Source organism: Octopus bimaculoides, chromosome 7, assembly GCF_001194135.2.
Source record: "Octopus bimaculoides isolate UCB-OBI-ISO-001 chromosome 7, ASM119413v2, whole genome shotgun sequence".
Taxonomy (NCBI): domain Eukaryota; kingdom Metazoa; phylum Mollusca; class Cephalopoda; order Octopoda; family Octopodidae; genus Octopus; species Octopus bimaculoides.
The window spans coordinates 101,871,802-101,886,318 of NC_068987.1; the positions used below are offsets into that span (position 1 = coordinate 101,871,802).

The 14,517-nt window shown below is 34.5% G+C and overlaps 1 protein-coding gene across 1 annotated transcript in view; it reads left to right on the top strand.

Annotated features, from left to right (window-relative positions):
- The window catches only part of LOC106873887 (uncharacterized), a 311,731-nt gene extending 299,774 nt beyond the window's left edge, over window positions 1-11,957 (top strand). The window contains exon 2 of the mRNA XM_052969830.1: window positions 11,008-11,957. Within this exon, the coding sequence (XP_052825790.1) occupies window positions 11,008-11,632 (625 nt within the window). The 3' untranslated portion in view covers window positions 11,633-11,957. The remainder of the gene's footprint in view (window positions 1-11,007) is intronic.
- Window positions 11,958-14,517: the final 2,560 nt, after the last annotated feature.

Genomic DNA, 14,517 nt, shown 5'->3' on the forward strand with positions numbered 1-14,517 from the left:
TACTCTTAAAGTACACATTTTTTAGAAAAATCGATTGACACAAATGAATGGCCTGTTTCTCCCTTAACGTCTTGCGTCAACCATTAATTAAAGGTAAGACGTATTAATAGGTATATTTTGAAGTAGGAAGAAGAATATTACAAAGATAAAAAGAATAAAAGATGGTGTGATAGAAAAAAAAAATGAACGATCTTTTTGAATATTTGCATTGGTGCATTAATGTATAGTTCTTCAGTGAAGATCTGTAATATATTTAATAATTTTATTCGTTATAGTAAAACACAAATATTTTGCTTGTTAATGCTGGCGGGAAATTCGCTTCTCTCATCTCTTCATTCATCAAATTTTCACACATGTTGAATAGGAATTTGTCTGTGTTCTTCGTGTTAGATCTTGGCTGTGATTATAGTTTATTGATGTGTGTATGTAACTATGTACACACGCGCAACTATGTAACTATAGACACACACACACTTGTAATCTATGAGATTACAATCGAGGAGGATAGGAAATCAGAAATGGAGGATGGTAAAGTTATAGAAAGAAATCCTCCGACAGCTTATTCCAGCTCTGTCCACAGGTACAACAAGGAGCCGAATTCTGCTGCCTCACATGCCCTCTAGCAGAAACTGTTTTTAGACAGAGAGTACCCGCTGCTTCCAGTAGCCTTACGTCGTGTGTATTGAATTGGGTCTAAGACAGCTGTGTGAAGCTGCTGAAGACGGTAGGCAATCCCTGTCAGAACTTATAATATGGGAAATCCCGGTTTGTCTTTAGTGTAAAGTTAATTAGAAAGAGAAATCAAAGAATGATCAGGTAAACTTTGAGAAAATTGCAATTCATATTGTTAATATATAACAACAATTGCGGGAATATAATTTGCAATTATATTTAGCATGCATTCTATAGCTTAATTGATTTAATCGAGATCTCAAAGGAATAAATATTTCTGGTGAATTTGATATCTCTGAATATTCAAATGCAAACACTTTCGGACTCGAATATCATACACATTACACATTACACATAGTAACGATTCGTTATCGTTCTGACATGACATAGCCATGGTGCTGTCAGTTTCCCATATGCTTGAACAGGTATTTGATTCATGATAATTTACTTGGTATTGTTTCTTATCTATCGTATTTTCCAAACTTCTTCTAATAACCATCCCGAGTATCCGTTCTCAGTATTGCTTCTTTGTGCATTCCTTATTTATTTCCCCATCACAGGTTGAACATTTAAAAACAAAAAGGGTCAAAAGGGATTTGGCTACAAAGAATTTATTTCTGTAGAAACATTCGCAATTTCCGTGTATATCTAAGCATTTCTTCTGTGTTTTTCTGTGTTTTCTTTTTCTTTTTGTACTGAGGATTTATGTTCATCACACGTTATTCCTAGAACCCTAACTAAAAAGGAGGCAGTAGTCTGGTTTGATTTCATATAAAACCTATGCAGAATTTTGAATTTAATTTTAAGAGTCATCAAAATCCACCGGTTCTTGCGTATACGCCACAACGAATGTACCTGATATATACACATATACAAACACACACTCACACTTATACATATATACGTAAATATTATATATATATATGTATATATATGTGTGTATATATATATGTATATATACATATATGAATGTATGTATATGTATATATATATATATATATATATATATATATATATATATATATATATATATATTTATGTATGTATATAAATTGCATTTATGTTTGCCACTAACATCATTTGTTTGAAATTACAACCATATACACGTCATAAATATTGGGCTGAGTGGAGGTCCCATAGCCATTTATTCCCAATGGCAAAATAGCTTGACTTGTGGACAGAGAAAGGGAATTTTCGTTGTGCAGGTGAACAAAAATGTTTTAAGTATGTTTCTTGGCATTTTGTACACACCTTCTCTAAAATTGTACGTATTGTTGCTATAAAAGATATATTGGTATATAAGCTTTCACCATCGCTGCAGTATTACAATATATATTATGCGACTATTCTACGTGCTTCGGTGCGTGGGTGAGTGCCTACATGTATGAGTGTGTGTCTGTGTGTGTACATGTATGTCTGTATGTATGTGCACAAACTCCCTTGCATGCACATTGCGTGTGTGTCTACAAATGTGTGTTTGTATGCGTGCGGCAGCGTTCGGTATCAACGTTTAGAAACGCAAGTGCATTCCGTGTTCAGTTTCTCGTTTAGATTTCACAGAGATATTCACCATACCTTGAAATCAATACTGTAAATAACTGCAGTTAAGTTTTCAATGTGATATAGATTTATCGATAGGGTAATAGGAATTTACAAAGATGGACAGTTGGATTAGTAGTTAGACACATTTATTTAAATATATCTTTATAGGCAAAAATTCAAAACGATTAGACGTGTTGATATATATAGAGAGAAAGATAGATAGATAGATAGATAAACAAATATAGATGTAGAAAAATGGAATTGTAAGTGTGTGTGGGGGGGTGCGCGCGCGCGTTTTTTATATATATACATATGTCTAACTGACTATCTATCTATCTATCCATCCTTCACCCTCTCTCGATGTATATATATATACATACATATACATATATATATGTATATATATATATATATATATATATATATATATATATATATATATATATATATAAGTGTGTTGTGTTTGTGTGTGTATGTGTGAGTGTGTAAATATATATTCATATATATATATATATGCATGTATATATATATATGTACGAAGGTATGTATGTACGTATGTATGTATGCATGTATGTAAGTATGTATGTGTGTGTGTGTGTGTGTAAACCAATCACTTGAAGTGGTGTTTCATTGTTTTGCCGCTAAATAAATCGATAAATAAACAGATAATTAGCAAAACTGCTTTTCCGTACCATAGAAAAACTAAATCGATCTCTAAGCCCGTATGCAGGCATGTATGCTTGTACGTTATGTATGTATGCATGTATCTATTTGTGTATGTATATATGTATGTACGTATCTACATGTATATTTATGTATGAAAGGGGAATAGAGTTAGGAAAGTTTGAAATTGAAACATTCATAGAGAAATAATAATATAGATCGATAGATCGATAGATAGCCGAATAGATACTGAGGACATGAGAAGAAAATGCAGAATAGAATATTTCATGGGTTTCCTGTGAGGTGTGTCCTATACATTATAATTATGATAATATATATTTTCAACGTCTTTGCTTTATCATTATTACGTCAATCAGCTTCTGCATCGAGAAGCACTATCCTAGCTTTATAACAGGTCAGGCATAAAACGCTTAGATTACATTTTTGTCTTTATAATATCTGCTTTCATTCTCGACCCCACGGAAAAGCGCTGTAGGTAAACCTCTTCCAACGTACTATGTAATTCAACTAATCTATGCGAATGAGATTCGGTAAACGGTAACTATGGGTAACTTCGTCGGAAGAATCGTTGTCTCCGATATATTGTGAGTATAACCCTTGGCTACCTTTAGTATCACCACCTCACCAGCAAGTGATGTCCGTGGAGTTCGTTCTGGTAGAAGCATTCAGATGAGGTGTCCAGTTTGAGTATATCTTTCTCTACCCCTATCAGTTACAGGTGCTCTGCAAAAAATTTTCTAGCCGCTACATTTTAAAGTTTGAGAGTGGCTGTGTAGTAAGTAGCTTGCTTACCAACCACATGGTTCCGGGTTCAGTCCCACGGCGTAGCAACTTGGGCACGTGTCTTCTACTATAGCCTCGGGTTGACCAAAGCCTTGTGAGTGGATTTGGTAGACAAAAACCGAAATAAGTCTGTCGTATACATGTATATATATATATATATATATATATGTGTGTGTGTGTGTGTGTGTGTGTGTGGGTGTGTTTGTGTGTCTGTGTATTTTCATATAGCATTGCTTGACAACCGAGGCTGGTGTGTTTATGTCCCCGCCACTTAGCGGTTCGGTAAAAAGTGCCCGATAGAATAAGTACTAGGCTTACAAAGAATAAGTCCGGGGTCGATTTGCTGGACTAAAGGTGGTGCTCCAGCATGGCCGCAGTCAAATGACTGAAACAAGTAAAAGAGTAACTGTAGCCAACTCGTCCCACAAACTCTATGAATTTTGAAGGTATGTTTGTGGTGCGTGTGTAGTTATTTTGTCCCTGTCCAGTTCTAACTGAGCAGACTTGTGAACAAAAGCTACTTGTGCATCTTTTCAGGATTACACTGCTGAGAACACAGTAACTTCCATGTCATTTTTATAAGTAGGGTAATATATGTGTGAGACTTGCTTATTCTTTCGAACAAGTCAGGATACCACGTAGAAGTTCATTCGCTGCTTCGTGGTTTATCAGTGTTTTTAACTGGTTACTATGCTGATAACGGTAGTTATGAAAGGCTAAACTTAAATGCTAAATAAAATACGCTTTCATTCTTTCATTCTAACATAAAGTGAGTAAGCAACTGTGGGTAGAGAGAGAAACGTGGTTGTGAGAGAAAATTTCTGAAATTCAGTAATTTTTATCATAGACGATTAATAGGTCAACATTTAATAAAATGCACTTCTGTTCTATTTGGTGCAATGACCCTCTCTGATTTGCCCAACGTGGCTATCAGATTCTTGGGATATACGTATAGCATTTAAAATATTGTGTGCGGTTTTAGAAAAAGCATCCAGCAACATCATACGTATAACAGTTGAAATTGATCTTGAACACAACGTGTACTCTAACTGTTTTGTGTTTTTGTGTTTATATTTTTAACGTTCTTTGTTTTGGGGGACATTGGAGCAAGGCATTCTTGACGGCATTATAAAATCCCGGGTAGCAGCTATATGGATTAGCATTGGGCCCTTAAATCAGTTAGCCCTTAAATCATTTAACCCCCGGGTACCATTGCCATAAAGGAGCACTGCTCTTGTGACGAATAAGTAAATTCACGTGTTGTTGCTGTTGTTGTTATTAATGTTTAGTGACATTTCGTCCGTCGATACGTTCTGACGTCAAATTCTTTCGTGGTCGACTTGCCTTTCATCCTTTCGGGGTTGATAAATAAAGTACCAGTTGAGCACTGAGGTAGATGTAATCGAATTAACCTCCTGCTTTGAAATTGCTGCTCTTGAGCGAACATTTGAAGTCAGTTTTAGTATTTTGAAGGCAGCGATCTGGCAGTATCTGCAGTTGGACAAAATGATTGGCTGTATATATTCCGCCTGAATACGTTCCGATTTCAGATTGCACTAGAATCAACTTTGTGTTTTTTTTATCCCCCAGGACCAATAAAATATAGCACTAGTCAAGTATTGGAGTCGATATAACTGAGTATCCCTTCCATTCAAAACCGTTTATCTTGTGCCAAAAATTTGGAAGTATTATTATCACCATTACTGTTATAAACAGTTATATTTGACAAAAAAATAAGAAGGGGAAGCGACGTGTATATATATTTTTTTTCGTTTCATCTCCACCAAATATCTGCAATACAGAAGTACTATATAGTTGATTCAATCATTATAAGCGTCATTAAAGCATTTTGCAATCACCATCACCATCTGTTTTCCCTACCTCTTCCCCCTCCTTCTCTTTCTCACCTCCCTCTCAACTCATACTCCACCTCTCATCAGACTACTTTGCCATTATTTCATATTCTGTATTACAACGCACTGACATTATAGATGGCGTTTATTCAAGAATGTTTTTATCGATCTCTTGTTGATAATTGACATCACCTAATCGAGACAAATCCAATAACACTCGATCGTAATTATTCCAACAGTAATCGATATATTTCTATCCACTTTAACACTTTCTACCTCATGTCTTGTATTCGTTGTTTTATTTGCTATCGATATGTTTCTTTACTACATTCTAAATGTATATATGTGTATATATGCGTATGTCTAGATATATGTGTGTACCTGTGTTATCTGTTATTATATTTTATAGATTTATATATGTACATACACGTGTATCTACGACGTTATGGCTGAGCGTGTGTGTATGCATGACTGTATATGCGTATATGAGTATATCTGCGTTCGAATGCATTCGTGAACACGTACATGAGTGTCTCTATAACCATGCAAAAATCTGTGTTCACATCTTGATATCATTTAGTGTGATATATATGCACGTGTGTGTGTGTGTGTGTGCATATGCGTGTATGTATGTAAAATTCATGAATTAAATATTTTCTGTATGTATATACAGGCAGAAAAAACAAACGTACATACATATACAACGTATACATATATACGTACAAGCATACGTATGCATGTGTACTAACATAGTTACATATGTAAATGCATACATATAAACATAATAGCTGTTGACTCGTGTTCAACGAAGATCACTTCTGGAGATAAAAAGAATCGTGCTTTTGACAGTAGTACTTCATAAGTACTAGATTGTTTGTAAACCTTTTTGTGGAATTGACAGTGAAGCTTGTGTTTATATATCAGTGCGAGGATTATTTTCTGATTGTGTGTGTGCATATATATATATATATATATATATATATATATATATATATATATATATATATATATATATGTATGTATGTACGTATGTATGTATGTATGTATGAATCTCTTCATCCATAAGACGGTGTTCGGATTTAACGTAATTTGTGTATGCATCCACTACTGGTTGTATATTCTTAACTGTTGGTGGACTATATCTACAAATATTATTACGTACTTCCGAGACCCTAGAAACAGCTGTAGCACTTGTAACCATACATTCTTCTCTTAGTTTACTGAGTAAAAACCTGAGTTTGTTTCTTAGATGAAAATTTGAAAATTGAAAGAAATCCGTCGTATATGTATGTGTGTTGTACGTGTGTGTGTGTGTGTGTGTGTGTGTGTGTGTGTGTGTGTGTGTGTGTGTGTGTGTGTGTGTGTGTATACGTATGTGTGTCAATGTACAGATTTGAATACACCGATACAGTTTTACACACACACACACACTATACGTGCACGTGTATATGAGTATATAGACTAACAGATTGATATATAAATGTACGTGCCTATATACACGAAGCACTTACCCATATGCAAACAAACTCATAACTAAAATGCCATAGAACTACGTTCTATACATTCATCATATAGATATATATATACATATATATATAGATAGACAGACAGACAGACAGACACACACACACACGCACGCACACAAAGAGATGAGAGAAAGAGAGCGAGGAGTTCGATAGATAGATAGATAGATAGAGAGAGAGATAGACAGACAGAATCATAAGTATCTATATGTTGAATATATATAGGGGTTGCGTAGGTAAATTCTTAAGAAATTTGTGTCGAAATCCCTGTTTCAGGTTCGATTCGACTCTTGTATCTTGAACAAATGTATTTTACAATAGAGTACATCTGACCGAATCGCTGTGAATAAAATTTAGCAAGTAATTATCTTTTGAATCTTGTCGAATGAACAATATCAGTATTCGAATATCCGGACTTCAAAGACTGTCACATTGATGATGCCTGAAGAATATTCTGACGGTATATATGTGTGTAGATTACTCAGTCATGTTTTTACTAAATCAATATTGTATACGCATTGGAGACATCTCCAGAAATTCATTTACTTTCATTTTATTTATTCATAAATATATGTATGTATGTACGTATGTATGTTTGTATGTACTTGTGTCTGCGTGTGTATGTGTGTGTGTGTGAATGTGTGTATATTTATCCATTCTTATGTTTTTAATTATTTAGAATGAAGGTGCTGGTTTCAAAGATACAATTCTTCATCGTTGGACTGTCTATATGAAAGTTAATATCACGTTTTGCGCTTAAGAAACGTCTTGTATATTTTTAGTGTTTCTGTTACTAACCGTGTTTGTACTATATATTTTAGTTGGTTTTTTTTTCTGAAAGCAATTGCTGTTCCAGATTGTTAATGTTATCCTTTGCTAACAAATCCAGTGTTACAATTAATATTGATATCAATGTGAATTTAAATTCTGCGTACAGAAACTGAAGGTTACGCAGCGGTTGTCCATATTTATCCTTTCTTTTTATATTTCTTGATTTAAAGAGATATTCCCATCAGTACATTCTTTTATTTCTTTGTTAAAAACAATGATATGTAGCCTCTTATTACTGAACTTGGTAGAAGCAGTATGAAGAAAGATATTTTTTATGGGAATTATTCAAGATCTGATTTAACATAACATCTTACAGCAATCTGACTGTCATGTAGCACTTGTTATACTAATTGTATCAACACTCATTTCGTTGTTTACTTTTGCCTACCATTCAAACGAAAGCGTCATTATTGCTTACCTTTTGACCATTTCTTTTGTCCCATAAACACCTTCCATTTGACGAGATCATTTTTCACTTCCCAATTCGATGTGAATTTTGAACGGTCAACTTATAGTTCTGTTACACCTGGAGATGTATCATGAGACATGCAGCTGCTCTATATCATCCACAGCTCTTCGCAAGTTGCATCTCCATTAATAATTGTTTTCATTCAGAGTTGTGCTACATTTTTGTAGGCTGTACCACCATCAAACACTAATATTTCCGGTGGTGTCCACAGTTTTACGGCTTCACCGCTTCAGACAGCATTTCTCGAATTTGCTCTGTATTTAATATTTGCAAAAACAGGAAGAAACCCATCAATGCAGGAAAATACAGTAAAATTAATGTTTGATTGTTGAATATTATTTGGATATACTTTAATTAAACATTATTCTAAAATAAGTATCAACATTCAAAATAACAAAACACATGTTCTTGCCCTCACCATGTGTGTGCGCGTATACATACATCTCTCTCTCTCCACACACACACACACACACATATATATATATATATATATATATTACACACACACGCACAGGTACACACATATATATATACACACACAATAGTCACACATACACATATGCACACATGAATGCATTTAGGTATGTATGCATGAGCTTATGCATACATACAGACATACATGCATATATGTATATGCATATATATATATATGTGTGTGTGTGTGTGTGTGTGTGTGTGTGTGTGTATATATATGCACGTGTATTTGTGTGAGAGAGAGGCAAAAATAAAAAAAAAACAGCAAGAAACACAGAAAGAGAGAGAGATTGAGATAAATTGTATCAATACGCGGTGGAAATGAATCGAATGTATACAGAAATTCTTGTGTTTTTGAATTCCTGTGTATTGTGATTTAGTAAAGTTTTACGCTTTGTTTTAAATTAGCATTTCCATAACCCACCAAAAGCATTTGAAGTGTTTGTTTAGCTACCACTGTACATATTGGTTATATACATAGACACAAGAAGAGAAGTGATTTTGTCTTTCGTACTAAAAAGCACATACACATAAAAACATTAAAAAAATGCATGCATATATGAATGCATGTATATATCTGTGTGCATGTGTGTGTGTGTGTGTGTGCATAACGTATGTGTGTGTGCATAACCTACATACACACACACATATAGTTATATCCATATATATCATTATATGCATACATTGACATATATGCATGTGTGTGTGTGTAAAAATGTAACATTGTGTAAGCAATCGATAATTACACAAAATACATTGATAGGTTATTGATCCGTCAAATTATTACTAGAAGAATGGTAATTGTTAGATCTCTTGGCAGTCTTTGCAGTTAATAATAACGTTACTGCGATTATTTTGCGAATCGGTACTAGTGCTTCTTCTTTTTCTTATTATTATTAATAATAATATTCATTATTTGATTGTTATCATTATCTTCATATTTATCAGACTGGCAGATTGTGCTATAATGCATACACACAAAAGCACACAAAAGCACACACATACATATATTTGAAAATTACATAGCTACATACATTTATGCACACATTAACAGCAGTAATTGTACATATATATATATATATATATATCATTGTATTGCATTGCAATGCTTTGCTTGAATAGTCATTCATACCAGATTTCTTGTATTACAAACAGAATTTTTTAAACCTAGATCTGCCCTACAAAATGGCGTTATATTGTAAAACAAAACGTGTCTGAAAGAAAAAAAAGGGAGCAAAACAAAAGTGAAATAGTAAATAATGAAATAGTAAGGCCATTAATCATTCCTTTTTGTGAATAACTGACAGGAAGAAAATATGCATAAAAGACAGTTTTCTTTAATCAGCATTCCATATCAAATATATTATTTCCTTTTTTGGTACATTTTAATTAGTATATTTTTTCATTTCATTTTACTTTGTGTTCCTGTCGAAATTCTTCAAAATAGGCGATAACTGTTCTTTGTTTTTTTTTTCTTTTTTTCTTTTCATTTTTGAAATATTCAGTTATATATTCTTTTATGGTGCACTTTTTATTGAAATTGTCGAAAACCTCTTTCACGTCAGTACACTTTAGTTACCAAACACAAACGTATATACACACCTACATACATGTATGCGTACATATTTGTGTGTGTGTGTGAATGTGTTATATGTGTGTGTGTGAGTAGGGCGTGTGTGTGTATGTATATATCGCTTTATATATATTAAGGTTATAATACATTACTCACATATTCACAAGTATATACATTATATAAATAAGTATTCTATAAATGTGTTTATTTGCAAATCTCTCCCTCCCTTACGTGCATATGAATATGTGCATGCATAAGTGTATAAATATATACATACACATTTACAAATAGAGACACCACACACGCACACACACAAACGCCCACACGCACGCACACACACACACACACATACACAACAAAGAGAGGGAAGGATGGAAAGTCAGAGAGAAATATCGCAAGAAGATTATAAAGAAAGATAAACCAGTTTCTTCTCACGAATCTTTGAAACATGATCTTCGTAAACAATATTACATATTTAGATTTACAAATTCATTTTTTTATTCCGTATATCGAATACCTCGCTTTTCCAGTATTTCTTATGTTATTTTTGTTCAGAATTGTTGATAACTTAACATTAATTTAAAATTTTCTTTTCTTCCACAGGAGTTTAATGCCAAGGTCTGAAGAAGGTCAACTCACCATCGAGAAAACACCGAGTTATTTCATAACGAAAGAGGTCCCAAGAAGAGTGTACCAGTTCTCCAAACACCTCAAGTTGATTGTGGTAGTGAGGGACCCCGTTACTCGGGCTATATCTGACTACACACAGGTGGCCAGCAAGAAGATGGATTCGCGTAGCTTCGAGGAAATGGTGTTTGTTGATAACACCAGCCGTATTGTCGACACTCAGTGGAGTCCTGTCCGTATAGGAGTCTATGCTAAACACCTGAAACATTGGCTTCAGTATTTCCCTCTGGAACAAATGCACTTCGTGAGTGGTGAACGTCTTATTGAAAACCCTGCTGATGAGATGTTAAAAGTGCAACAGTTTTTGGGACTCAGACCTGTTATAAACCACAAACATTTTTACCTGAAATCCAGGAAAGGATTCCCTTGTATCCTCAAACCTAACAGACAAAAAGGTAGCCACCCTCACTGCTTAGGTGAAACTAAAGGGCGTATTCACCCCATGATTGATCCTTCAGTGATACGGAGGCTTAGGGATTTTTATAAGCCCTTCAATATAAAGTTTTATCGCATGGTTAATCAAGATTTTGGGTGGGTATGATAGTAATAATCTTTTTATTCCAACCTTTGTATAAAAAGGAAGCTTAACGTATTGAATCAAAATATAGGAAAAACAAACAAATAAAAGTGATTAATTAAACAAAAACAAAATATTACTCAATAAAATCATGGAAAAAATTAGACAAAAATACTATTGACTTGATCAAACAGTGTGTTGGATTAATTAATATATCTATAAGGTGCTTTAAGATTAAGTAATTAATATCAATAATGCATAAATAATACTAAGAATAACAATAAGATTTGCGAACATAATAATACAACTTTATTTCTCACGTTTGGAAATAAAAGAGAAATTATCTTTACACGGCTTGAGTGTTATTTCAAAATGTGCTGTTGTCTTTTACGTACTTTTTCTGACTTCTTTTTATTGTTTTATTGTAATACCTACTGTGAAGCATTAAATCGGTATCAATGCAACGCTTGACTGTGAAAATTCCGTTTAAATTCCGCCGAGGTCGACTTTTTCTTTCATCCTTTCGGTGTCGATAGATTAAGTACTAGTTGCATACTGGGGGCGATCTAAATCGATTTAACCCCTCCCTCAAAATTTCAGGCATTCTGCCTATAATAGAAAGTATTATGTTGTTTTTTTCTTCCTTCTTCAAATATTCTTCCATTTCTCGCCGAGTGTTTTTCTTACACCTAGCGCAGAGAAGCTCATTGTTTGCATTCCCAGTTAACACAAGCAGATTCACAGGTAAAATATGTATTTAAAAAGAATTGATAAATTAATAAATTCATGAATGGATGCTGTTTTCACAGCGATAATGATCTTCTCGGTACATGAGTTGTTCCAGTTAACACAATTTTTTGCACTTCCTGTAGGGATGGTAAGCCTGGTATCATTTTCAAATAGGTTTCAGTACCTTTTTTATAATTCCTAGAGATTCTACAATCACTGGTACAGTAGTCGCCCTGAGATACCACATTTTCTTCAGTTTCAATTAGGAATACTCATGTCAATTAATAAACACATCTTCTTTGTCTGATTTTTAATAATAATATCCGGTTTATTAGCTTTTATAGTTTTGTTGGTATGTACGGAGAAGTCCCAGAGAATCGACACATTCTCTCCCTCAGTCACAGCTTCAAGATGGTGTTTATACTATTTGTCAGCGGTTTTGATTTTAAAATGCCGACATATTGTCCAGTGTAAATACTGGCCGACTCTGTCATGTCTTGCTTTATATTCTACAGGTGCTAAGACTCTACACCTTGAGATTAGGTAGCCTATATTTTCAATCTCATTGTTACAGATCGGCATATTGAGTCAGCTCCATTTTTCAACACATTGGCTTGGTAGTTCCGGGTTAATAAGCTTTGGTCTCGAGCAGCTAATATGAAACTTTCACTCTCTGCTTTTAGCCCTGAGCTTCGTAACCATTGATGTGTGTGTTTCTGGTCGACATCAGCTTGTTTGCTACGGGCCACATTCTTGCCATGCAGAGGTTTCTGTTCCTATCTGCTAGCTAATTTTTCAGGTGCTTTTGTCTTTGCAATCAATTTTATTTTCTTTGCAGCAGCAGTTGGCGCATTTCCTTCAACCTGATCAAGCTGGTGGGTATCTAAGAGTTCGGTAGCGAAGTTTTTGCCCTCTTTCAGAATAGAATGAAGTTTTTTTGGTATTCATGTTTTTCAACAAGTTTGAGCATCCAATCGTTGGTTGTTTCAAGGTATTTGGCCGGTCCGATTGTGGTGGTTTTATACGTAACCTCAAGCTGGATCAAGCCTCGACCTCACTGAGCTCTGGGAAGGTAAAGACGATCTACGTCTGCTTTTGGATGGTGCATCTTATTACACGTCAGTCGCTTGCGGATTTTTCTATCAATTTTCAATATTTCACTGGTATTCCAGTTAAGCACGTTGAAGCTATAAAGAACAACTGGGACTGCTAAGGAATTTATGGCTAACACTTTATTATATGCATTCACCTCAGACTTCAGAACTGCTCGAACTCTTCTATAACCTTCCTTCCTAACCTTCTCTTTCATGCTTGCATGCTGGATACCAGAGCCTTCATTTACTCCTAGGTATTTATAGGTTTGTTCCTGCTCAAGTTCCTTTATTGCTGTTTCGACATCTGATACGATTGAACTTGACTTTACCAGTTTCCCTTTCTTAAAAGTGGCTTTGGCACACATTTCAAGGCCAAACTCCATCCCGATATCATCACCGAATCCTTTCACAGTATGTAGTAGTCCTCCAAGCTCTTCCTCATCTTTGCCATATAGTTTTAAATCATCCATATAAAATAGATGGCTTATTTTCCTGTTGTCAATTTTGTAGCCATTCCCTGTTCTATTCAGTTCACTTGAGAGTGGTATCAGTGCTATGCAGAAAATTAATGGTGATTGTGAGTCATCTTGGAAAATGCCACAGTTTATGTTAATATTGTTTATGCGCAATACTCCGTTAGAATGATACAATTGTAGCTTCGTGTTCCATAGTGACATTATACTTTAAAAAATTTGAAATCACAGGAGAAATTTTGAAAATATCCAGCGATTTCAGAATCCACGACGAATGTGATATGCTGTCAAAGGCTTTTTTATAATCAATCTTTGAAGAGCTGAGATTTCTGCGCTTGTTATGGCAGTTCTCGAAGAGCATGCGATTAATTAAGAGCTGATCTTTGCATCCGTATGAACCTCGTCTGCATCTGTTTTGTTCAGTGAGAAAGGTTATTCTCTTCCATAAAGGTATATGTTTTCTCCACTAGAATAGATGTCGAAATCTTATAGATAGTAGACAAACATGTTATAGGCCGGTAGTCTTTTGGGTCTTTGGTTTCGTTAATTTTGGGATGGACGTAAGTAATACCATTTGCCATCCGATGCGGAGTTTCCCGAGTCTTTCATAATA